This window comes from Trachurus trachurus (assembly GCF_905171665.1).
Source record: "Trachurus trachurus genome assembly, chromosome: 14".
Lineage (NCBI taxonomy): Eukaryota > Metazoa > Chordata > Actinopteri > Carangiformes > Carangidae > Trachurus > Trachurus trachurus.
In genome coordinates this window covers 26,319,407-26,345,876 of record NC_139903.1, presented here as the reverse complement: position 1 = coordinate 26,345,876, position 26,470 = coordinate 26,319,407, and the positions used below count along the sequence as shown (strand labels likewise).

General features: G+C 41.6%; 1 protein-coding gene across 1 annotated transcript in view; it reads right to left on the bottom strand.

The window, feature by feature from the left end:
• Nucleotides 1-25,010, bottom strand: part of ntm (neurotrimin) — a gene marked incomplete at both ends in the record, with an annotated part of 489,430 nt that extends 464,420 nt beyond the window's left edge. Inside the window, one exon of the mRNA XM_083986301.1 lies at nucleotides 24,864-25,010. Within this exon, the coding sequence (XP_083842427.1) occupies nucleotides 24,864-24,924 (61 nt within the window). The remainder of the gene's footprint in view (nucleotides 1-24,863) is intronic.
• Between the last annotated feature and the right edge of the window lie 1,460 nt (nucleotides 25,011-26,470).

Genomic DNA, 26,470 nt, shown 5'->3' with positions numbered 1-26,470 from the left:
CAAACAGTCGCTTCAGCGCTACGTCACACCTCAGAAAGTCCCGCCCGGCGATCCTGATTGGTTCATTATTTTTTGCTCCGGGGAAGAAGTTTGCATTGGCCTCGAGTCCAGACCCTTGTGTGAAGCTGAGCGTAGCGCCTCTGGTGGAGCTTTGCGGAACTACAAGGGTCTGGCGAGAGCCAGGCTAATAAAATTGGGCCAAAACCACGTTTCCCATGTGCAAAATGTTTCACATGTGAATCACATGTGAAGTTTTTCTGTAAGGCAACATACACCAGACATAAAAAAACAGATTCCAATTCAAAGTAAATGATCCAGATCTGCTACAAAACCTGAATGGGTACTTTCCTAACCTGTGCCCCGTCCCTCCATGAAGTTCACTGTAAAATCGTTGAGTGTATTCTTCAGCAATCCCGCCACAAACAGACATACAAGGGTGGAAACACAAACTCCTTGGCAGAAGTAAAAATACCCAGCGGAAATAATATGTGTAAAAAAGTGTCTGCTTGATATTTCAGTCAGCTGTTGGCCAGGTGCGACTTTGAAACTGGCTTTGAAAAACCTCCTTTACCTGTCTCTCCCTCTGCTCCTTGTCTCCCTCAGCCCGTCTCTGTTGTTTGGAGGGAGCTGCCACTGTAAACAATGTGCAGCCCTCACTATGAAGCTTTATTTATAGAGCTCCATCAACCTCTAGAGCTACACCCAACATCCAGCATCCTGCACTCGATATTATGCAAATGTTAACTAAATCAGTGATAATAATGAGGCCATGGATATCTCTAAAGAATTCACAGACGCTCAGAAAATGACCCCACATCTTCCACACACATCACCAACAGCTCCAACACACTGACCACGGGTCAATTAGAAATGTCACTTCTATATAATGTGATCCATCATGATTAAGTGAAGATGAAAGTGGCCACACAATGCAGCTGCTGTTCAGCATGAAAGAGTTGAGTTTTGTGGCACCTTTGGACAGAGCCAGGCCTGCTGTCTCCCTGATTCCAGCCTTTATGCTAAGATAAGTTAATCGCCCACTCACTGTGCTCATGCACCACTCATGCAGACAGGTGGTAGAGGAAGAAGAAACAGCATTAGGTGTCTTAGTAACCAGAGCAGCATCGGTGCTCCTTGTTATTGATTCCAAGTCTCTGAACTCCACTGGAGGGATTATGATGGTGGTCCGGTGAGTGTCAAGGCCACAGCCTGTGATTCACATCATTTTCATACTCATCACACCTTCAGTGGCCTTGTGTGTGTGCGTGAGTGAACTTTTGCTGCTTTTATTTTATTCCGTTTCTTAATTGCATTGACAATTCATCAAATTCATTAGTTGGACATACTTCAAATCTGTAGAAATTGCAATCATGGTCAGATTTTTGATTATGAAGAATAAATAATATACATGTATCCATTTATTATTGAATCAGTAACCTTTTCAGGAAATAAGGCTACTTAACTGGAGGGAGGAGATGCTCAGTTCATTACGGCAAAAGGGGGAATTAAATTAGGGAAAAGTCTCCTTAAAGTCAGATGTTGAGATACCATTGCTCAGATTATCGCTGATGGCGCCTATAGAGATATATTACTGTCTGTACATCACACTCAGCAGCTGTCTACGTTCACGCTGTTTAAGAATTCTCCTGCTCTCATTGTTAACTGGTAAAAAAAAAAAAAAAAAAACTTAATTAAGTTGTTAAAAAATGGAGAAGAGATCAGCGATCTGGGAGAGGAAACATCCAGATCACTCTGGGTATATGAGCACAGGATGTGCAATTAATATACTCCAAAACAAAGAGATGAAAGATGAAAGAGAAGGCAGGCTGCAGCCACCAGTCTCTTATTGGTCTTTTTCTGCCTCTCAACAGATGGCAGCAGGTAAGCCAGAGGAGTAGGTGGAGCAGTTGGAGGCCAATATATGAGGCTGGATTTGAATCGCATCTGCTAAGTGGCCAAATAAGCCAAGTCACCCGTTTAAAGGGAGGCGACAGCTCCCGGCTCTTTGCTGCGTCTTGAATCATGATTTGTTTTGATCAGAGCATCTCTATGAAATATTTTTTTATGCCAAAGATAACATGCAAAAAAAAAAGAGAACCATGCTGTTTTTTTTTTACTTCTGAGTCAATTACGGGAAGCAGGTATGAAATATTAAAGGCTTGGAGTGATCCTACTCTGAAACAACAACACTGCAAGGAAGAAAAAAAGAAGAGGGAATTAATTGTGAAGCCGTGCTGGTTGGCTGGTCAGTAACACCTGATTGATGAAAGTCCGCTCTAAACATTCTTCACTATAAAGCTTTTATTCACTCAAATTGGATGTTTGTCTTTCACTTTGGTCTTTGATTTTAACAGCCGTAACAGTGTGGTATTTTGTGTACCTTGTGCATAAGTATGTGTGCACAATTATCATAATAACCCTGTTGTGTTTAATACGGTAGCCATGACACCCAAAAAGCAGCACATATGCCACTGTAGGAGATGCTATGTGGTAATTAAGATTGGAGGACTTGAGTCTGATGCAGAGTTTCAGCATTACATCATTTTTTTTAAGAGCCTTATGATGTCACAGAGAAGTTGACCTTTGACCTTTTGGATGTAAAATGTCATCACATTTATTACATGACATTTAATCCTATCAGACTGTGAAATTGTGTCATAATTAGCATAGAAAGTCTTCAGTTATGGCCAATGACTTTGACCTTTGATCACCAAAATTTGATCGGTTCATCCATGAGAATGATCGTTTCAGATGTGACCTTACAGACAACCTGAACTCATAATCCCTCCGGCCCTGGCTGCCGCCGCCACCGCCGTCGCCAAGGCATAAAAAACATAATAAAAAATATGTTTTGTCATTTGTGGGTTTAACAGTGAATTTAATGAAAGCATAAATGGTGTTGAATGTTACAGCTGCTGCACTCTGTCAACCTCCTTCACAGCTTCTGTGAAGTGGTGACACAAGTCAACACAAGGAACGCGAATTACAACGGTGAAGGCTCAGCTCTTCTCCACACTGCACCACACTTCACTCCCCAAATGTTTCCAGCCATCTTGACTTAATCTGACCAGTTGCGTGTGGTTGCTCCAGGATCCAGGCTGAAGCACTGGGGAGACTGAGCCTTTTTAAGCAGCCATCCAACTCTGGAACAAGCTCCCTCTGCATGTCAGGCTGCCCCCTCACTGACTGATTTTAAAATCTGTGTCAGAAAACATTCATTCCTCGTCTCTTCACTCCATATCAGACTTATTGGATTGATCTTTTGTCTTTTAAACCAGGTATTATTGTGTTGTTTTTATGTTGTTGTTTTATTACTCCTATTCTATATTTTTAATACTATTTTTATTACTTTTTCAATTTTATGAGCACAAACATTAGAAAAACAAAACAGACAACAACATATATCTACATATATATGAAAATAAATAAATAAAAAGATGACAGGAGACAGGAAAATGAATAGCGCACATGAAATAAATTAAAGAGCCGACAGCCCTCATCTTCCAGGGACAGATGGTGAATAATAGTTTCTGTAAGGAGTGCAATGGTTCCCAGATCCTCACAAATTTGTCCGATTTGTGATTAAGGTCATGAGTCAGCTTCAGGGTAATAAGAGCAGAAATCTGCGATATCCACATGTCGACTGTAGGGACCTGGGGAGTTGACCACCACAGCAAGATACAGTTTTTAGCCAGAAAAAAATAAAATAAAATAATTAACTGAGATTTGGTATATGTGTCAAAAAGAAGGAGTCTGCAAAAACTGTTTAGTGACCTCCTGAATCTACTCTTTTTTTAAATATTTTATTTTCATACTTTTTAATCTATGCTGTACATACATTTCAATTACTGAGGTTGATGTAATTAAAGCGTTAACTCTCGAAAGGATTTTGATATCTGATAGAACGGAATGATTTTTCCTAAGAAACAAAAGAGCAGAACTTCCTACTTCATATTGAAAAAATGTAAATCATGGTTTTCACCTACTGTACTGTATTGGTTCAGATGACAGATTATATTTGGTGTTTACTATTCTAAAAGCTGTGATATGGTGTGGTTTATATTCATGATCATTTATATACTACATACACTGTACCAATGTATGTATCTTGGAGTTTTGCAGGTGGCGATGCCGCTTTTTATCTTTGGTATCTATGGTGATCGATATGTCTCTATGGAAACCAGGAATTACCTGCTCAGAGAGCTCACGATCTACAACTATGGAAAACCTATAAAAATAGAAAAGAATACAAAGAAATTCATCAATTTGACAATGTGCGCTGCAAAACCTCACAACCCAACCAAAGTGTTTCTAGGGGGCACAAAAAAGTGATGAACCCGGCTGGGATGCATTTAACTTCTGTGCGCGATTGTTCAAAGCTTTTAACTTCAAAAGTCACAACGAGGCACCGAACAACAAGTGTGTGTCCCAACCGAGTTTGTCACTTTTTTGTGTGTGTCCCTTAGAGACGCCTCTGCTGTGTTGCGAGTATTTGTAGCATGTGTGTTGTCAAATTGGTGAAGACGTTTTCTGGATTTGTTTGTGTTTTGCCTGTTGTGTCTTTTCTTGCAGTTGCAGTGCAATAAACATCTTCAGACACCATTAGAATAATAATAATGTTGTATGACATATTGATTCTGATTGACTTGGACTGAAGCTTTCACACAGCCAGAGCCACAACCATTCATTTGCTGATTATCAATCTGTTTCGCATCTCAGACTAAGACACAAAGATGGTTAATTAACTTAATTACTGAGCAGTTTTAATACAATATGCTACGCAGGAGATCAAATATAGTAAATCAATGTTTCATACAGTCCAACAGTGGGTTTGTTGCGGCACGTTTGTTTGTGGCTGTCTCAACATTAAACATCGTGCATCAAAGGCTCCACTTCAGGTGCATTGACAACTGGATGCTGAACGAGGAGACGACTTGACTCACACTCCCAATTACTGTGTGGGAGAGCAGATCACGTAATAGCAGCCGATTTCATTAGCTGGAGCTGATATAATATGGCAGAGTCGAACATTTTAATGATTAGATGGATATTTTACATTTCTCCTCATTTCCACAGAGTACTTAAGTTTCCTCCAAGAACTTTTCTTTTTTTTTTTTTAAACTTCATGAGAATTGTTTATTTGCAAATGCAGATTCCTGAGAGTATTTTGAATGTGTCGTGTGCATGTTCTGTATAAATTATAAACTGGTCCCAAAGTTGAGAGTCTCACCAAATAAAGTTGCAACCATCCTCTTTGTTTATCTGCCTGAAGTGAGCCTTCATTCTGACTGCGGAGCTGCGATGCTACTCGCTCAGACTGAGGAGGGTTGCATTATGGGGATGAGAATAACAAGCTGGATCTAATATAAACCGCGATGAAAGCTGCCTGTCACATCACGCCTCAGGTATGCGGCTGACTTTTTACATCACTTACAGCACGACGGATAGATAATTACAACATTACGTGGCGTAAACTGTGACTGAAGAGTGGCAACATGTAAGTGCCACTATAAACATACAGCAGTCGGTCTGTTTGCTTCCAACAGATGGACTTGGCATTTATGTAAATCAGACATTTGTTCTCACCAAAACAAGCTCAAATGCTGGTGTATTCCAATAAATAGGAAGAAAGCAGCTGTGTGTTGTGCTTGGCTTTCATCTCTGCGGGCTCTGCCTTTCAAAAGTCAGATTTACATTCTATGCAGCGGCGCATGCTTGCAAACAGACATCAGTACTTACCACACGGCACAAAAAATACCTACATCACTTGGTAAGCAGCTCATTATAACGGTGACTCACTTACTGTAAATCAGAAACAGCTATTTACAACCTATAGCAGAATGCTGATATCTGGGTTAAGCACTTGTCAACCTGACGTGTCACCAGTTTTCTTTTTTATTTCCATGAGAAAATTACACACAGGAGGCGCAGCGGCACACTGCAGGAATATGATGAAATAATCCAAATCCGTCTTTTGTGCCAATGTGAAGTTTGGTAAAACAGTTTCTAGGAATCTAATAACTTGTGGCTGGGTGTATGTAATTTGTCACCCTTAATATTTTCCGCTCTGTTGTATATGGCTCAGTTTTGCATACTGATGAAATTTCATACAGTTCAGCCTTCAGTCCTCAATGACCAAAAAAATACATCTTAAATTATGCTAACAAAGGCTATCCTGCAGGTACTTTGCGTCTGTGCTATTATCTCAACCCCCCGCAGGTAAATCAAGAATCATTCTTGCTTTATCACACTGAGATGCTGCAGATGCGGAATTAAAATGGATTTTTCATTTTGCAGTGCCCTGTGATTCTGCCTCTAACAAGCTGCCTATACTGTACAATACGCCCATTTAATCAATCTTAGAATGCTAAACCATGAGCATTTATGAAAAGTTACATGTTGCAGCTTAATATGTGTCATTATAAAAAGATAATATGAGGTCTTGTCAGTGTAGAGTAACAACAAGTTCATCTCAAGATTTTAAAACTTATCCGTTTTAAGTCCCCCTGCAGTCAAAAATGTTTTTCTCAGAAACTTAACTTTGATGTTCAGAGGTGGTGGGCGGAGGGTGAGAGGATGTGTCTGTTATTCTCATGTTAAATTTAGAGTTCAACACTTTTGTGTTCAAGCTGGATTTTTGGAGTGTAACAACTCATTTGGAAGCCAATCTGATATGCAACACCTGCTGATGCTGTAAGTTCACAGGGAGGTCACTTTGAAGAGAAAACTTCACAACTTGTGTTATTTTACATTTTTTAATTTCCTTTTTTTTCCTGCTGTGTGCACAGTGGTAGAAAAAAGTAGAGCCTGATGCACTCAGCTGATGACATGAGGTCACACTGACCTGTGGTATGTTCAGAGGTTCACAGTAGGACAGAATAATGACTGGGATGTAATAGCCTACCTCTGGTAGCTAACAGCTCCTAATGGCTAATCGTGGTTTGGGCGGGGCAGGCAGTCGTAGCTGCATGATTGTGCTCTGAGTTTGTTTTATACTTGTTTTTTTTCATCTTCCAGTTGTTATTTGGTTTGGTTGTTGTTTCCTCACACCAGGAGCAGTAATGAGCAGGTTATACATGTGGTTCCACCCTAAAATGATTATTATTGCTCTTGGTCAGGGCCCAATTTAACAGAAAATAGCCACTGGTTTTATATTTTAACTGCACTCCCACTTGCTTCTGCACTTCCTGTAGAGAAGTGACTAGGGAGCAGTGTTGGGGCTAGTTACTTTAAAAAGTAATATATTACAGATTACATATTACTCTCAAAAATAGTAATGCCTTACACTACTATATTACTCCCTGGAGAAAGTAACTAGTTATATTACTAGTTACTTTTTTTCTACTTACTCTAAAATTGCCTGAGATGCATAAGATGGAAAGAGAGCAGACAAAGGAGGAGTCTTCTTGAAGGTCTTTATTAACCCAACAACAGGCTGGCCTACATGCTGTTTAACTTCCTCAATTAACATTGTCTAGTGCAAATACAAACAAGTGTACTTGTGCAATCAAATACAAAGAAATATTAACTTCCTTAATGTTTAATCAACAGTCTAGTGCAAACAATCAGTTTGATTGTAAATTTATAACAAGTACAAACAAGAAATATTAACTTCCTCAAAACATAAATAAAATCTTAAATAAAAAAGACTGGTCTTACCAGCACTGTGAAGAGGAGAGGTAAACTGTCAAAAATAAAACCAAAACACTGCAGAGGAGAGGTAGGTTGTTGAAATTACTTTAAGCATACAACAGCTTCAAAACAAATCAATTAAACTACTACTACAACTACTGTAGTGCAAAATATGAACGTCTTAATGTGTCAGCTTATTAATTTTGGTCAAAATAATGGTTGTACCTCATAAGGAGGATTTGCTCAAATCGCTTGTCTCCTAACCTGTTCCTCCTCGGAGTTAAAACAAGGCTCCCCAGGCTGAATAGCCTCTCTACTGGAGCACTGGATGCTGGTGCCGTGTTGTATTTTAAAGACAGGGCCTTGATTCTGGGGAAGTTGTCTAGGACCCCCATCTCTGACCCAGACTTCAGGTAGTCCATCACCTCCCTTTCAGGAGTCTGACTAAGAGATCCTGAATCCTGCTCTCCCTCAAACACAAAGAAGTCATCCTCGCTGCTGCTGGAGGCTGGACTTAGCTGTAGAGGCCTGACCTCCTGCTCCTCATTGTGGGGGGCAGCCACGGGGGCTACACAACACTCTGTTATCAGCAGAGTCCTTAGGTCCTCTCTCCTGGTCCCTTCCCTCAGCCACCGCATCTTAAACTTGGGCAGAGTGACAGCAGCCAGGAGAGCCTCCCTGCTGTCCAAAACAGAGGTGAAGCGGGTTTTGACGGCCTGTGAGAAAGAGATTTCAAAATTAGATATTTCTCTTAAAAAGGACAAAACATGTTTTTCTGTGTAAGGAGTTGACAGGTGGATGATGCAACAGGCATATTGACTATACCAGGTCTTCAAAAACACAGTACCAGTATACAAATCTTACATTCTCTAAGAGCAGTGTGGAATTTAGAAAACTGTGATACTGGAAGGATGTGCAATTGTGTATCTGACAGGTTTCTCTCATATCACACAAAGTTCTAGTCAGTAAGTCTCACACACACAAACACACACACAGTACACACGGCTTACCTGCACTATGACATCAGGCAGATCTACCGTCAGCTGGGAGAGGCCAGCACGCAATGCCAGGGTCTTTGACATCAGAGACTCCAGTGTTGGTAGTAGATTGCCATAATAACAATCATTTTCACCTGGAATTAATGAATATGAATCAATTAATGATTTGCTTGTTTGATTCAAATGTTTAACAGTCAAAAAAAGTAAAAGGCAAGAAGCCATTGGTTAACAGGAACCTACGTATACTTAATCTCACCTTGTAATCGGTCCAAAGCTTTCGTAAGAGGTTTTGTGATTGTGCAGTATTCCATCAGGAATTTATACTCCCGCTCAGAAAAGGGTCTCAAACCTAGCTGACTGCAGAGAGTGGTTAACTGGGGCATGGGGATCTCAGTGATGCGGGCTATTGCATTGTGGAAAGAGTTCCATCTTGTTGCTGTAGGCACGATGAGCTTTTTTCCACATATGCTTTCAACTAGCTCTGCAGCTACCGTAGACCGGCTGGCCTTAGTCCAGAGGGCAGAGCACTTGGCAGTGGCACTTCTGTAGATTGTTTTGGTTGTCTGTTTGGTTTGGTTGGAGTGTGTGTTGGTCGCTGTCAACCATTTTTCAATGTCAACAGTTGAAATAAGATTCAGTGTGTGCGAGGCACATCTTATGTGAGGGGGGAGAGTAAATTGTCCTGGGTCTTGTTCAGTGGAGAGCACTTCTTGTACATTGGTAAATGTCACCTCTTCATCCTCCCCGGATCCCTCATCCTCGGAATCTTCTGCAGCTGCTGCTGCTGCTGCTGCTGGTGGCCGGGGCTCATACTCCCTGAATGTAAAAAGTGAAAGAAACAAAAAGAAATAAATTCATCATGTGTGGCCTATTCAATTAAAATGCAACCATATCATGTGTGTGTAGTTGATTATAATGCAATCAAATTAAACCATTCATGAACGTTACTCATTTGCAAATACAACTCTTATTCAACTGACCTGAAAGCCTTCACAAAGTTCGAGCCGTTGTCAGTGACTGTTGCGGTGACCTTCTCTGAAAGTCCATAAGATGAGTGAACCTGCTCAATTTCAGTAGCCACAACGTCGTATGTGTGTCGTCCTTTGATTCTTTTGCAGGCAAGGGCTGCTTTTGCACGATGGAAGTTGCTTGGGTCAATCCAGTGGGCAGTCATGCCTATATAGCTTTTGTTGTGACAAGTCCAGATGTCAGCGGTCGTTGACACATACTCAATGCTTTCAAACGTTTTTTTCAGCTCACTTTCCATCGTGGCATAACATTTATCAAGGTACGTTGCAAAAGTTTTCCTGTCAGAATACGGCTGGTCTCTCCCTGCTATCGGTATTTTGCCGAGTATCTTACGAAAAGACTGCGATTCGACGGTTGAAAGCGGTAGCATCTCCTCTACTACGTAAGAGGCAACGAGCTTATTTATTTCTGATTTGGTGACCAGTACCTTTTGATCGAATGACAGTTTAAGCTGCTTGCGAGGCTGCTCGGTAAAGTCATCCCGTTGCTTGGCAACAAACTCGATGTGTCCGTGCTGTCTTTCGAGGTGTTTTTTCAAGTTGGAGGTGGTGTTCGAAGCGGTTGAGAGTAGCTTTTTTCCCGGGCAAAGGGTACATTGCACTACGACGTTATTTTCCTTTCGTTGCAAATATTGAAAATAGTGGTTGAATTTCCAGCCGGCGAACGAGGTTTTTTGCAGAGCGGTGCCTTCTTCAGGACGCGAGCTAGCAGCAGCAGCAGCAGCAGCAACATGCTCCGGACTTGTTGACTCCTCCATTTTTTACCCATCTGTCCTGGCGGGTGCCGCTGGCGACCAATCGGTGATGGTAAATGATACCTCGTGTCAAACCCCAACCAATCACTGATCCATTCACGCCCCCCCCTCCCTCCGTGCTGTTTTGTGTGATGCGTGTGTGGTGAAGTAGCTGGTAGCTACTAGCAAATGTAACGCAAGTAACGAGCCCGGAAAATTGTAATATTATTACTATTTTCAGTAGAGTAATGCCTTACACTACTAGTTACTTGAAAAAGTAATCTGATTACAGTAACGCGTTACAAAGTAACGCGTTACACCCAACACTGCTAGGGAGCCTTTCTGAAGCAGTGTTTGTTGAGTGAAGCTTTTTTTTTTTTTTTTTTAACTACACTGGGCTTTCAGGGCAACAACACACTGGTAGAGTGATTTTTACATGTTTTTTGGTCTAAATGAAAAGTGTGTTATAAGAGGAATAAGAAAAAGAGCTTAGTAGAAATCACAACAATGGGATTTTGATTAATGAGAAACATTCATTTTTGTATTGACCATTTAAAAGACTATTAAGATTGCCACTCAAGCGTTGAGCATTAATTATAAAAGCAGGCCTACATAAGCTTCCATGAAATTTAATGAGCATTGTAAAGTCTAAAGTAATGAAAGGAGCTTTGTAGAGAGTCAGGTGGTAAATAAAGTCCTGAAGCGCCAGCCATATCCCATGCCAAGTTTATTTTCAGTGCACATACTGATGATACCTCCTTCTATTTTCTCTGAGAAATTATTGTTATTCATACACACTCACTGCTCACAATTATTACAAACTGCTGGGGAAATAATGACTAATTCTCACTGAATATAAGTAATAATAGAGAATCACTTCTTTTTAATAATTAGATCTTCTGCAGCGCATTTGTGGTTGGCAGTGTGTGGCATTATTAGTTTTTTAAAAACACCTACCTCACACTGATGTGAAACCCAGACAAAAATAGATTCCTCATATTTTCTTGTACAACCATGTCAACGCAATTAGGCAAATGATATTAGAGCAGTTGCAGCACAGCCGGGTACATTAGACCTGCTGTTGGTCATCAGCGATGTTTTACCACCAGGAAGCACAAACAGACTAAGAGCTGTGCACTCGCTGAGCTCCACACGTTCACTCTCATCAGCCTTTTAAATGCCATTAGAGTTCATCTTAGACAGATGCTGCTGATGTGATTGCAATTAAAGCGCTGCTTTAGTGCAGGTGGAGGACCACAGCACGACACGACACGACACGACACGACACACCGGCCCAGATGCCGACAAGTAACGGAAGTTCTCGGATAGTTGCGCGCATGAGCTGGTGTTGTTGTCACTCTCCATCGGGTCTCCGTGGCAGATTTGTAAATATTCCCAACACACAGGATGAGCCTACGAATGCCACGTGTTTTGTTTCCTCAGACAATTCTCTCACAAAGATCGTCATAACATCCATTATGTGAAAGATCCTGGTTAAAGTATTCATGAGTTTACACTTCCCGACATCAACAACGAATGTATGAACAAGCAGCAGAGATACAGAGCTGCTGAAGGCTCATAACTCCTCACTGCTGTCTCTCTTATCAGACCTCTCTGACACTGCCAGAGCCCATGGGTCCCTTCCCGAGCTATATCAGCTATATTGATCTATTAACTTTGCATTCATCAATCGCAAGGTTAAGGCAGTGATTCAGATAACATCAGCATACTCTGTCCTCTACCCCCGAGGGATCTGGCATTATGTCACCTTTGTTTGTAGGAGTTACACATCATCTCAGCCGACACAGAAACAAAAGGGAGCTTTCGTAAGAACCGGTCAAACAGTTTAATATTTCAACGACAAGGTCTCTAAGGAGGAGTAAAAAAAAAAAAAAAAAAAAATCAGACTGCATCTTTGATGAAGATTTCCTTCTCTCAGGAGGCTCACCTGTTTCCTATTAACACTCCTCCACATTCTACCACAAAGGGCTTTTGCCAAGGGGCTTCCAGCCCAATCAATGATAGCACTAATTGAAATATTATCTCTTGTGCTTCACACAAATGCCCAGTCAAGCCCCCAATAATTGCACACAGATTATTCCACAGACCACGTGCTTGCAAACCGCTAACTCGAACATCTGCTACCGAAATTGCAGCCATGCCGCCGCGCTAGTTTAACACCCTGTACACAACTACTCAACTCCCAACTGTGAGACATACACCCTGCTGTTAATGCATGAGGATAGGCCTTATCACAGTGTGTCGAAGTGAAGGATCTGGGCAGGTGAAGGTGTGTGATGGATGTGGGTATCTATCTACCGGCTGCTCACCTAAATTATATATCTGTTTGCTTCTCTTGAGATTTCAAATCAGATAAAAAAAAGAACGTATGGAAGATTTGGGAAAGTATCTCAGGCTGTAAATGCTCCTGAAAGGCTGGAAAGTCTCCACAATCAAGTGGATAAAGAACAGCAGAAGGAAAGAGGTTGATTGTATCGGCAGTGAAGGAGGAAGGAGAGGGATATTCTGTGCACTCGGGAGAAAGCCATTACACATTCTAGACACTGAACTACAGGTAAGCTGATTATGATGCAGACAATGGAATTTCCCATATCATGTCAAGCCCACTCTGATCAGGTCGGATAGCAGGACGGGAGGATCTTTTCTTCATCTCAGGGTTCAAGTTGAGGATAGCGTCCATTATTTATACTGGACCACATTGGCTTCTCGCTCAATAAACTGTTGTTCCAATTTATTTCATTATCCTCTGGCTACTCAGTCAGGCTGGTTTGGGTGCTCCCTCTGTTAGTTACAAGAATAGTCCTCCAAAAAAAATGAAAATACCATTTTCCATTAAAGTTTTTCATGTGTGGTTCCAAAACTATGAGAATCAAAAAATTGTTCCAAATGGTCCAAACCATCATAATTGTACATCCCGGGGCTAATCAATTCCCATTATCGATGCCTGCACTTTTTCTTTTTCTTCAGTGCTGAAGTGGCTCACAGGGTTTGATGGGAGGCTTTGATGGGAGGATGAAGCCAAGCAAACACCATCAGAGTGAATTGCAGGAACAACACTCAGGTGAACTTGTTCTGTCCAAGTTAAATGTCAGCAGGTTACAGTGGGCTAACAGTAAGTGCATCTCTCTGAGCATTGTGTCTTTCTCTGCATGTTGGTTTTTCAACCACTTCCAGAGCCGTTCCCTGTCTGTTTCCGAGAGTCAAAGCACTATTTATTATGTTTGATAAATGCCAACGGGCGACAGTGTCTTTAAACTGCAGCTCGTAAAAGATAATTGTGCCTATTGAAATGTGTGTTTTCCTGCAGCTTCTGTAGGGACCACAGGCAATATATGGTGCACATCATTAGAAGACAAGACAATCACCACCCTGTCTCTCAGTCAGGGAGTATTTGCAATTTTGGTCAAATGCAAGATGACATTGACACTGACATTGACAATTGAGTAAATATTGAATGTAAAATATTAATTAGCTGAGCAAACTGGTAAATATGCACACCTCTCAGTAAATAATAACATCATTCCTTGAGCCAAGCCTTATGATTAGGGATGTAAGCAATTAATCGACTATCGATTAATTGTCGACAAGAATTTACTCGATTAAATAAAATAAATTATCAGTCATTGATCCTTTTCCATGGGAGTTTTTTTTCTGTGAAATGTAAACAAGCAAAGCCGACATAATGTAGCGTGATCTCTGTTTAAAATGTACTTCTTCTGTACTGGCCTCAGGCGTGTACGAACGCTGACGAAAGCCGCCGACACCGATCACTGCCTGAAGAGTTTTAAAGTATAACTTAATATGAACGCAGCTCAAACCGACCCGGTGGCTCTGTGACCAAGCTCTGATAAATACACTAGATCCGCACCAGTAGGGCTACAGCGTGTCCTCCCGTATTTCATATCAGAGTTAATATCATCATTATCATCATAACAGTGTAGTGGCAGGAAGACCAACTCACATATAGGCTATGTATTAAATATTGTGTTGGTCATAATATAATAACCTAGAACAAGTTACTGCTTGTCTGTTGATTTTCTGGGTCACATTAGAAAGTCAAAGGAAAAATGTTTAGGGTGTTTTTACTCTCAAATGTAAGGGGTTAAATAACGTGCGACTTAAACATTATTTATTGTGCTCCTAAAGTAAACTAACAAATGTTACCGTAGTGCTCTGTATAAGCAATGTTCAGCTTTTGTAGGTTATAGACCCTATACCAAGGGAAATTTGGGTTCTCAGGAAAATTGCTGCTTATCAATTAATTGTTAATTGATTGACAAGGTCAACCAACTAATGATTAGTTAATTCATCGATAATTTGCATCCCTACTTATGATATGTTACATTTTTTTGTTATATTTTGTTTGACTGTGTGGCACTTGAACTGGCTGCCTGTTTTTTTTCCAAACAGACAATTGATAATGAAGTGTTGAGTTAATCAATAAAGAACTGTTTGAATACGACCAATTATGGCAATTTTCATCTTCAATCAAAAACACAACTGCAGTGGCTCCAGTGTTTAGTGGTCACCACTACAACACTGTGTCCAGAGCCTGATCAGTGAGTTTTGACAGTTGTCGAACCGGCACTGCTCCATCCTCTATGAAAAAACATGAAGTAAACAGAGCCCTCTGTACAAGCTATTCAAGGTGCAAAGTTAAGTCCATCTCACTGTTCTGTGTGACAGATATGAACACACACATGAACACACATTTCTCACAGAAACACACACAGTGCTGAGTGCAAGCTGTGAGATTCTCAAGGAGGTAGCATTCCTCAGACACGACAACCTGGTGAATGGACACAGTCTGAAGTCACTATCCCTGTTGCTTATTAATCAGCCCTCCCTGGCAAAGAGCGGTGGCCACCGAGTCACATGATCACCTCACTGCAACTTAGGAAACTATGCGAGCCGTCTCAATAAGCTTTGCCTTCACTTTTGTGCAACGGTAGGTACTGTCGCGGCGTGATGACACTGCATTATTTGTTATCCAGGAAGTTCAGCCAAAGCCATGTGCAAACTAAAGACTTTATTCAGCACATTTCCATCAGCTGCAGTATGAAAAATAAACAAAAATCAGATTCGGAGAGCGTTTTCCGCCCATGACACGTTTACACCGCAACATTTTCAAATATCAGCATTTCAGAACTTCCTTCTACAATAAAGTTTGTCTGTCCGTCCATCCATCCGTCTGTCTGTCTGCATGACAGGAGGGAAAGGTAGGATTCACAGTAATTTAAGAGCAGTGTTTATCTCAGCATCTCCGAAGATTTTCTGTCCCTTCTCTCTCCCTAGGTGTAGCTCTAAAAGCCATCTGTGACCACAAATTGATTATAGACACGATCAAATAATGAGCTATTTGCTCAGGCCCACATCGAACAATTACAACTAACTTTCTACAAGCCAGAAACGATTTATTTGTGGAACTAGGAAAATACCAAACACAGGGGAAGGAAAAAAAACAAAACAAAAGTAATACTTACAGAAATAGAAAGCAACACGGAAATTGCTTCCCACGACAGGAATGAAAAAGACAACTGGATAACAATTACCTCCAATTTGCAATTTGCCTTTTCAGAAAACAAATAATGCCTCTTGCTGTTTCCATGAAACAGGCAAAGTAGCAATTTCACATCTGTGGAGTAACAATTCTCAATTACAGACACTCATCATCTCATAATATCTGTAATTTCCTTAATATTACATTGTGATGGTAAGCACCATTAACTTTAATTGAAAAAAATATGAAGGAAAAAAAAACTCATATCCACGACAACCTCGTGGAACAACAATAACACAAAGATTGCTGTTGGTGATCAATCTTTCATCCTTTTGCTTCGTCCTGTATTTTTTCTTATTTCATGGATGTCAAGTCCAGATATTTCCAACTTATGCAGAAGAAGTAGAAATACCAATTTTACCTGCAATATCACACTCAACAGACCAGAATGCAATGCAGCCATGAGACAGTCTGTATCTCTAGTGCAGCGTGCGTCACCAAAAACTCTCTTGCTCATTTCCACCCTGTTTCTATTGTTCTGCCTTCTAATACTTGTTTTTTTAAACATCCATCCATTTGCAGCATGTGAGAAAACTTAAATATGGGGTTTGTAATTATCTATCTGAATTCAGTTCATACAATGAGAGAAACAGCCCACAGCTTATTCTGTAGCTTTGTTCCTACTTTGTAACATACAATGGGGGTTGATAGGTTGATATTGTGATTGGCCACATGCACACACACATCCTAAATGACAGAGACTGACAGACAGGGCTGGTGAGAAGAATTATGTGGATGTTTTTCATGGTCTACTAGCCCACCAATGCAACAGGATTGCTAGTGGTGCTCCCCATGGTCAGTCTGACTATGACAGACAAGTGAGAGAGAGAGAGAGAGAGAGAGAGAGAGAGAGAGAGAGAGAGAGAGAGAGAGAGAGCGCAGGGCAAGAGATGCACTGATGGCATTTTTCTAGGGCCCAATTCATATTGTATAGAACTATAATTAAAAGCTACAAAAACATTGGATGATTATATTACATGTTCATAATAAAACATTAACTATTAAAGGGATACTTCACCCAAAATCAATAATTCACCAATTTTCTATTCACTGTGATGCCAAGGAAGGGGTTTGGAGAACTTTCAGAGTTATCAAAACACTTTTGGAGTTCCAGGGGGGGGGGCCGGCTGGCAACGGATTTTCATATAATGGTGGCGGATAGAGTTCACTTGTAAAGTTTTTGATGTTGATGTTTGTGCGTATGCGCAAGATTTGCTGCGAGATGTTATTCCGTGTTTACATCATACATCCAATGGTTTACAACGATGAACGAACATCTCGCAGCAAATCTCGCACATGCTCACAAACATCAACAGAGCCACTGAGAGCTACTACTACAACAAGGCTAAAAACAGAGATCAAATTAATTTCAGTATGGACGAGCAGTACAGAGGTATTTGGATGTTTCATAGTGTGTGTTTGGGACGATTCAAAAGTGAGCTCTATCCGCCGCCATTATATGGAAATCAATTGCCAGCCAGACCCCCCCTGGAACTTCAAAAACGCTTTGATGACTCTGAAGGTTCGCCAAACCCTTCATTGGCATGATAGTGAGTAGATGATTGGTGAATTGTCGATTTTGGGTGAAGTATTCCTTTAACTGTAAACTGACTGGACTCTGTTTTCTAGTTACAACTCATTTCATTTCAAGGTTGCTGACTAAGTCTGTTGTTCTAATTGTTGTTGTGGTTGTTTGTCCGCAGCTTACCTCGGCCACACAGTAAGTATCACGACATGAACCATATCTGACCAATCGTGCTTTTCCAATTGGCCAGAAAATCAATCACTGAATGGGAAAACGCTGCAGCCACTGCTTCATAACCGATGTTAGAAAAAGCATCAAAACTGTTGCTTTATTCACTGAACAGAAAATGATTTGATTAGTTTTTATTGAATGATTTCACCCACCAAAGCTTCAGAGCATGGGCACAATGGAGCAGAAGGTGAGGACACTGATTGGTCATTACAGCTGTAAATGAGTTTAAAGAAATATGAACAGATAGAGAGATGAAGAGAAGAAAACTGACCGACACCAATAACACTCCAGAAACTCTGTGCCCTTTACAGTAACATCGCCATGACGACAAATCTGAGGAGTCACCTGTTAGTCAAAGTGAAGACCGTACGAAGAATGCAGCCTGCATTGCATTTAAATTATTTTGAAAGCGTTAGGTGTTTGTGCACAATATCCATTCTAACTTTATATGTATAGCGCAGGATCATGGCTCCATTTGGAGAGGGGCGGGGTAAATCCCTATCTGTGGTAAAAGAAGATAAAGAAAGTTCAGGGAAAGTGCATCAGAAAAATAGATCCCACTGCTTCATATTGAAATGCAGTCTCCCAACAAATCTTATTGTGTTTGTGAGCTTGAACTCTGACTCTCCGGCGCGGAGGCTTCTAAAGCACCTCACGGCCAATTTACATGATATTCATTTAGAACATTTTTGATATGAGGCCGCTGTACACAGATGGGGATATCTACCTGCCATTGTCTGCCATCTGCCTGCTCTGGCCCGACATCCTGCAGCATGACTTCATGTGGGCCGAGCACCCGAGGGGGAATGGACACAAACTGACTTTTTTTTTTCTTTTTTTTTTTTACAGCAACAGCTCTGCCTCTTATTCCTTGAGATCCCTACTGAATAGCTGTAGCCCTGTGATAAGAAAAGAACACACTCTACCCATCAACAATGATCCCAATGTCTTTAACAAAAGGCTGCATACAACGAGCACACCACCACGGCTCCCTTACCACCAGCCCTATCCATCTCTGCTCTCTCAGCTGGTCATCCAAGAACAGCTGTTGCTCCAAATTTCGATCTAAACCGGCTATAATTCTCGTCTTTGGCTGTCATGGGCCGACGGAGGAAGGACAAGGGCACAATGCACAGGGCACTGCGAGGGCCTCGGCCAAAAAAAAAAAAACCTCAAGAGTTTGAGCTGCACCCTAGCAACACAGCCAGCACTGTCTTCTCCCAGCCACATACAGAGCGAGAGGGAGGGAAGCAGCCCGCTTAGACAATGAGGCTGCCTCATTACCAGTGTTTATCTTAAGCTGGATTAATACTCCAGTAAGAAATGCCCTTCTTTTCTTTGCAAAGAAAAGAACATGTTCTGCTTCTTTCGGGACAGTTTCATATTGGAGTGTTTTGCCGTATTTAAAATGTCTTTTGTTCTTTTTTCTTTCTCTTCACAATTTTGTTTCCTTTTTTCGCAGAAACACACAGAAAAACACCCACTGATGTCATGCGTTTGATTGCCTACCACCTACCCCCTTCACATGTTGGAGTCTGTTCACTCCTGTTTCTGGTGGAGGATGATCAGCTGTCTGGGTTCAGATCCCACCTGCTTTCAGGAAACGTTCTGTAGCTACTTCCATATTCAGTCCGCTGACAGAAACAGTACGACCAGCTGCATAAAAGCAGGATCCACTCTTTGTCAGAGCTGCATTTACTCCACAGCTTCACCTCGCAGGAAACACAAAAGGATGTGTGCTGCAAACTCATTTCAGGCACAAATTCCTTGTACAACTCCTTTTTTTTTTTTCTTCATGTGTGACTCTGGTGTCAAGTGTGAATCAATTCTGTCATGGCGGATGCGTACGGCGGTCTGTGCCAAGCATATTAGATGGTAGAAAATAAAGCGGGGGACTGAATCCATCGCGGTGTACTGTAAAGCTGACCTTGACACATCCACAAATGTTTTTTCCCGTGAGAAAGCCAAAGGACAGTGTGTGAGTGTTGCGCTCTGATGTGCTGTATACACCGCACGATGTCGATTGCGTCGTGGAAAGTTGTTAGTGTATAGAAAGTGAAAGAAAAGAAAAAGAAGTAAGGAGGAAAGTACATTAACAGGAAACTGAAGCCATCTCCACTTTGGACCCAGCCTCCCACCTTCTGTTCAGTGAGCTGACGCAGCCCCGCAGCAAATTTAGCCTGCGGCTCATCCCCCTTGAGGAGCGCCGAGGAGCGCTTCAAGCACTTGCTGGTGTCGCCTGCCATCCAGATGTACAGCGCTGGCTGCCACAGCGGCTCCGGCCTCAGCCAGCCAGCTAACAGAGCTCTCCTTACTGTCTCTATCAATCGCTCCGCATTGTTTCTCGCACGCTCCCTGTGATCTGCCCCTGCCTCCCTGCACCGACCCAGCGGCCTTCCTCGCTGACCCTCTGCATATCTCTCCACGCGTCTGTGCACGAGCCAAAACATCATTATTCCTCTCGTAGCGGTCGCAGTGTTTACACGCTGCGTTCAATTCTGATTATGATCAGGTTCAGATCACGAGAGCAGCTACTTGCTATTTTAAAAACATACCCACAGTCTTGCATGTTTCAACAGTCGTGACAGCATACTTGGCAGCTAAACCTCTCCCGCTATGAAGGGGAAAAGGGGAAGGTGTCGAAGAGGAAATATTAACTTTTTACATGAGTAGTGCTGGCTTCTGGCAGCAGACGCTGTTCCCACTTTGCATCAAAATCCTGGTTTTAAAAAAAATGACCTGGATTCAGATTTCCAACACTAAAGAAACTAAGATTCCGTCACCCCACTCATACTGTATTAGCAAAGTGCAATACACATCTCATTCAGGCAATATTGTATAACAGGGGTGTCAGAAAATATCAATACACTAAAACATCATAGTTTGTGCCCCCCAACAAATGGTAATGTATTTTCTTCGATTCTATGTAGAAGGTTGGAAGAACTGTAAAATACAAATGCAAGTGCAGCTCTTCTGAGTGGGAAGTCATAAAAAATAAACTGTAAGATGCATATAACATTGTGTGTTCTTCATATTACTGTATGAGATTAAAAAGAAACACAATAAACTGCCTTGCGTACACTGTCCCAATATATGCCAATATCACCACCCTGCAGGGTATGGATCATATCACCTGATTCTTCATTATACACAGCCATGTTATATAATATAACACCATATTTGGCTTCTCAATGTCATGTTTCAAATAAAAAACGTTGCACAGTGGTTAAAAAGTAATCAAGATCTATGATGATTGCACAAAGCGTCAGTGAGTTCATGACCAATTTGCATAGCCCCGCCCTTTGTGAACTTCATTTGTCAAAAAATTCAACAGGATCTCTATAAACTTTATTTAACTCTCCTGTCGAATCTTTCTAGCTGACTGGAAATTGAGCCGATGCTATGTAATAATAACAACAACAACAAAAATGATGGTGATAAAGAAGCAAAACTAAATGCTTTCAATAGGCTTTTTGATGTATGAGAACTGCCTCCCTCTGCTCACCTGTAAATCAGGCTATTTCAATTCATTTCTGATTTATTATCCTCTATATGTTGTTTTGGAGGCTCTGTTTATTTGTAATCTTATCAAAAATTTGCCTCGTTCCTTATCTGTGCCCAATTCTCTTCCTGAAATGACCCGATTTCCCCATGGGCAGCATTTAAGTTTCATCTAATCGAATCTAACACATCTCTGATTCTGCATGAGATCGGCTGATATGCAAATGACTTCGGCGCAATTTCGTTGCTGTCTGAAGAATGGATTGGACTCAAAACGGGGAGAAAAGGGACAATTTCTCCAGGTGTATTAAAGGGAGACATTTTTAATGGTGCAGCGGTGACACGGCACATCGTCTCCCTGGATGCTTGTTTCCGCGGTAATTTGTGTATTTTTCTAAATATTGTCAGGTAAGCAAAGGTCTTCTTTCATTTGGCGCTGCTTCTTGCCTGCAAAATAATGACTACACTACTTTGCAACATAAGTAATAATATATGGTATTGACAGTGACAGTATGCACTGAATTCTATTAAGTGGGGTTAAAGCAGGCGCTCTCTGGCCTACCAAACCACACAGAATGAGTCATTTGATTAATTCTATCTTTCTCTTACCACTGACACATCTCAAATACATAATTAGGTTGAAAAGTGCAAAGACTCAGCGCCCCAGTTTTTTCTGCATTTCATCTGCTAAAATAGTGTGTCACGTAACATCACACTTTAAGTTTACCAGTGTCGTTCATGGTGTTCTCATTTAGTAGAGCTGAGGATGGAATAAAATATGGTAATAGAGAGAGTCCTTTACAATATATGAGCATTGGTAGAAAGGAAGAGATGCTACAGTAAGTCTGAAAATATAATGATCAACGAGGTAAAACCTGTGTAACCTCATCTGTTTGTGTTAATCAATCATGGTCTTTGATTTCTTCAGCGTCTCTAACACCGTTCACCCTTCCATGGCGAGGAAGACAATGACTGCCACACAGGCTGATGCTCCTCTGGAGTCCTGGACCATGGACTACTTTACCAGATCACCTCAGAGCTGCACAGTGATGAGCAGTACTGGACCCACACAGACCACTTTCATGTCCCCTTGTTACCCCTGTACACACCAGACCTCAGGTCAGACACAGGAACCCGCCACCATCAGGGGGACGACGTGTCAGAGGGTCAAAAATAGATGGAGGAGGTGGTACGGGATGAAAAATATTTCAGGTGTCCACTTTGAAAGCAGAGCAGAAAGGGTCAGAGGAGGAACCCTTAAAGGGATAGTTCAACATTTTGGCAAATTGGCTCATTGCCATACAGTAATCCCCATAGTCTTAGGAGTAGGTTCGTTACCTTTAATTGTTGGTGCAAGCTAATTTTAGATCAGCCGCGAGCCGCAAGCTGCTCAGAGCTACACTACGGAGGCTAAAGGGATTTCTTGGTTTCCCTCATCAAACTCATCAAATACACAAAGCAACAACTCCAAAATGCTCTCGTGGACAAGTTGTGACCTGCACATTCACCACACTATGACATAATAATGTTACGTTATGAGACAGAGTTGTTTTCGAGGCAAATGCAGAGACTGCTTGCTGAAAAACTGCCTCCAACGGGAATGCGCTTCAGCTGTTTTGCATGAATTTGCCTCGAAAACAACTCTGTCTCATAAAGTTCTGTTATTATCTCATAGCGTGGTGAATTTGCAGGTCACAACTTGTTTTGGATTGTGTATTTGATGAGCTTGATGAGGGAAACCAAAAAATTCCATTAGCCTCCATAACGTAGCTCTGAGCAGCTCGCAGCTCTGCTCCGCCATTCTAAAAATAGCTTGCACTGACAATTAAAGGGAACGAACCTATAAGACTATTAGGGATAATGGCATTGGGCCAATTTGCCAAAATATTGAACTATCCCTTTAACATGTCCCTCACCATGCTGCAGATGTTTCTGCAGCCTTCTCCATCTTCTACCCCCTGGTTTGCCGGGGCAGAAGTCCGAGGACGACAGACTACAAACAGACGCGACAAAGTGATTTAGTCCTGGGACTGCATGTAGTCTCAGAGAGGAGGATGTTGTCAAATCTACTCTCTATCATACACAACATCTCCCACCCTCTACCCAGCACTCTGGTTGACCAGAGGAGTGTGTTCACATACAGACACAGAAAGGCAAACAGCTCCACTGACTGCTACAGCAGCTGCTTCCTCCCACAGACAACTTCCACAATCTACTGCTAATTCGTGTTCAAATTAATGCAAATGACTTAATTCTTCATCTTCATCAGAGCTCTGCTTTTAACTACTGTTAACATTCCACTGCTCATCCTGGTAAGTTAGCACATTACTGTCAATTTACTATTATGTTTCCATTTTTGCAGTGATTTTACGGTGCTCTTGTCTTTTTGTTTATGTATCTTTACATTTCAATTCCACCTTTTCCATGCATTTATAAATGTTACTGTTTTACTCTTACTAATTTACCTCTTGTTTCAAATTGTGACATTGGAACAAAGCAATTTTCTTGTGCAGCTCAATAAAGCTTTCTTCTGTTCATGATCTCTGCCTTCAACGTGCATTTATGTAAGTCTGTATCATAGGGGCTGCTGGCCAAATGAAATATAGTGAGGTGATAAAGAAAACCAACCCCCCACTGGTCCCTGCTCCATTGATTCATCCACTTCATTCGTCTGTTCACACTCCTATTTAACTGTTTACTTTGGACGTCAGGGGACATTATCATGGGAGCATTTCACAGCATTAGCCTTCTCTCCAGTGTCCATTTTCTCATCAAGGAGCTGGAATAAAGGCAAAGGTAACTATACAATGAATTCCTGGGCTGATAAAGACGCCCCTTTTTATCCCCCTTAGTTGGCCTTTATTTGCATGTTTTAAGCGCGACTCTATCCAGACACAATCTACTTATTGGATTGAATTTTTAATGTCAGGTGTAAACAAGGTCAAGAAGACTGAGCTGCTTCGCTGCTCTCCGCTCCCAACAGCAAGCAACTCTTGCCTGCTCGGAGAATACACGGCTTAACTTGGATGACCTGACCACGCAGTCAATATGGATTAAGAACTAATGCTTAATCAACTTTGCAGCAAAGACCTCCCGTCCGGCAGATTTACCATGCGCCTCTGTGATCCGCGGGAAGCAGGAGCCAAGAGCCAAGAGCGCAAAAAAAAAAAAAAAGGACAAACTGCACAGTGCAGGTGCGTTTAAGTACAGAGAGCTGTGTGACTGGAGGCTGGAGAGGCACAGTGATCAATGACATTAGTTCTGTTCCTTTTCCCCACATGCAAAATTACACAACAGAAGCAACGCTGATACTGCTGGGAATTACCTAGGCAGGATTAAACTTTGACAGAAGAAAAGAGGCTGCAGCCGAATATAACCCGTGTAAAAATACATTCAAAGAGGCTACTTTGAGTCATGCCACTGGCACCAAGACAGCTCAACTGCACTTCACTAATCGCTTCATTTAAGCTGCGGTTTAGATGGCCAAGCGTCGGGCCAGAGACCGTCCGCGGCATGCAGAAGCCACTTAGTGAACTGACAACTGACAAACAGGCGCATCCGAACACAAGCCGAAGGCAGCGATAACAAGTGCTCCATGGAGAACCAAAAAAAAAAAAAAATCCCAGCACTTACCTTGCTCCATCAGCAGGATGGTCATCCCGACCAGCATAGCCCAGTACAGAGGATTCTTCATGTCTGCCGATGCGCTTGTCTGCCGTGCGGTGTCGTCAAGGAAAAAATAGGTTGCGAGTCTGTGAAAATCCCGAAAAGTGCTTTTTCTTCAAGTCCGCGGTCCTGCTGTCTGCCTGTAAAGCATCCACCAACGCTGCGCTCCACAAAGTCCCTCCTTCAACTGCGAGGTTATTGGCAGCGCTGCCACGGACAAGCTGACGGCAATCAACGCGGCCGCTTCCGGTCCTCCTTCTGCCAATGTAAGGACCCTCCGGAGGTTCAGGCTGGTGCTGCGTTCAGCGAGCGGGAGCGGCGCTTTTATTTTGAAGGAAAATCTTCTCGACTTCCTGTCCGGACCCGGTTGTTTGTGTGGAGCTTGACGTTGGTGATTAGCGGAGAGAGACTTCTTGAGGAGGCGCTGCCCTCCCGCAGTCCATCCACCTCATTTACTCACTCATCGCGGGTATTTATCTTCATTCAACATATTAACTGCGAGCAGAGCTGTGACGCAGGAGCTTCGCCTTGACTTAATCTCAGGAGTTTTATTTTTTATTTATTTTATTAATTTTTCAGCGCCCTTTGGAAGTCAGCTGTAAGTGGCCATTCATTAACATGGCTAATTTTAATGAGCAACAAGTCGAGGAGAGATTCTCAGCCCCAAAAACACCAGAAGTGACCAGAATCAAAACAGACTGTGAGTCATGGAATGAATCAGAGGCATCACAACATGAATATGTAGGGATTTGTTTTATTTAGTTTGTTTGTTTTTTTTGCTATTGTTGAATTTTGTAGGTGTTTCTGTCATATTCAGTTTTTCAAAAGGCTCATTTTTGAGTTGAACTGCTCAATAGGCTACATCTTGACAGGCTGGATAGTTAAGCTGTGCATGTGTGTGGTCCTCATTAACTCAACTTCCCTCATCTTCTATCATACGTGGGCTATTTGACATTTGTAATGAAAAGTTGTAGCAAATAAAACCCTCTGCACCAGCTGCCTGAATGAAATGTCTAGATCTTATGGTTCTCAAAGTGACGTCCGGGGACCCCCAGGGGTCTTTTTCTTGAAATTTACCACTTTTTTAAACTTTTTATTTATTTATTTATTTTTTGAGAATTTTTATTTATTTTATTTTATTTAGAAATTGTACCACTTTTTCTAGGATTTTTTTTTTTTTTTACTTTTTTTTGGGAGAATTTTTTACCACATTTTTCTAGAAAATCTTTATTTATTTTAATAGAAATCACTCTTATTTCCAAAAAATCATGCCATTGGCCCTAATTTGAAAGTACATTGACTAAAAAAAAGTAATGTTCTTCAGTCCATAGTCTATAATATTTGTGTATTTCTGGTGTTGGCTTCAAAATTTGGTCCAATGGAGATCCATGGTCTAATTTGTTTCCTTGATGTAACCACTGAGAACCACTGGTCTAGATCAAATGCTCCAGCCTCAGACGCCCTGTAACTTTTGGTGACCTGATCATAAGTAGAGGTGTGACTGCACCCAACAAGCTCTGAGGGTGCACACCACATTCAGACCTATAGCTCTGCAGCATACGGCTGCATTTCTT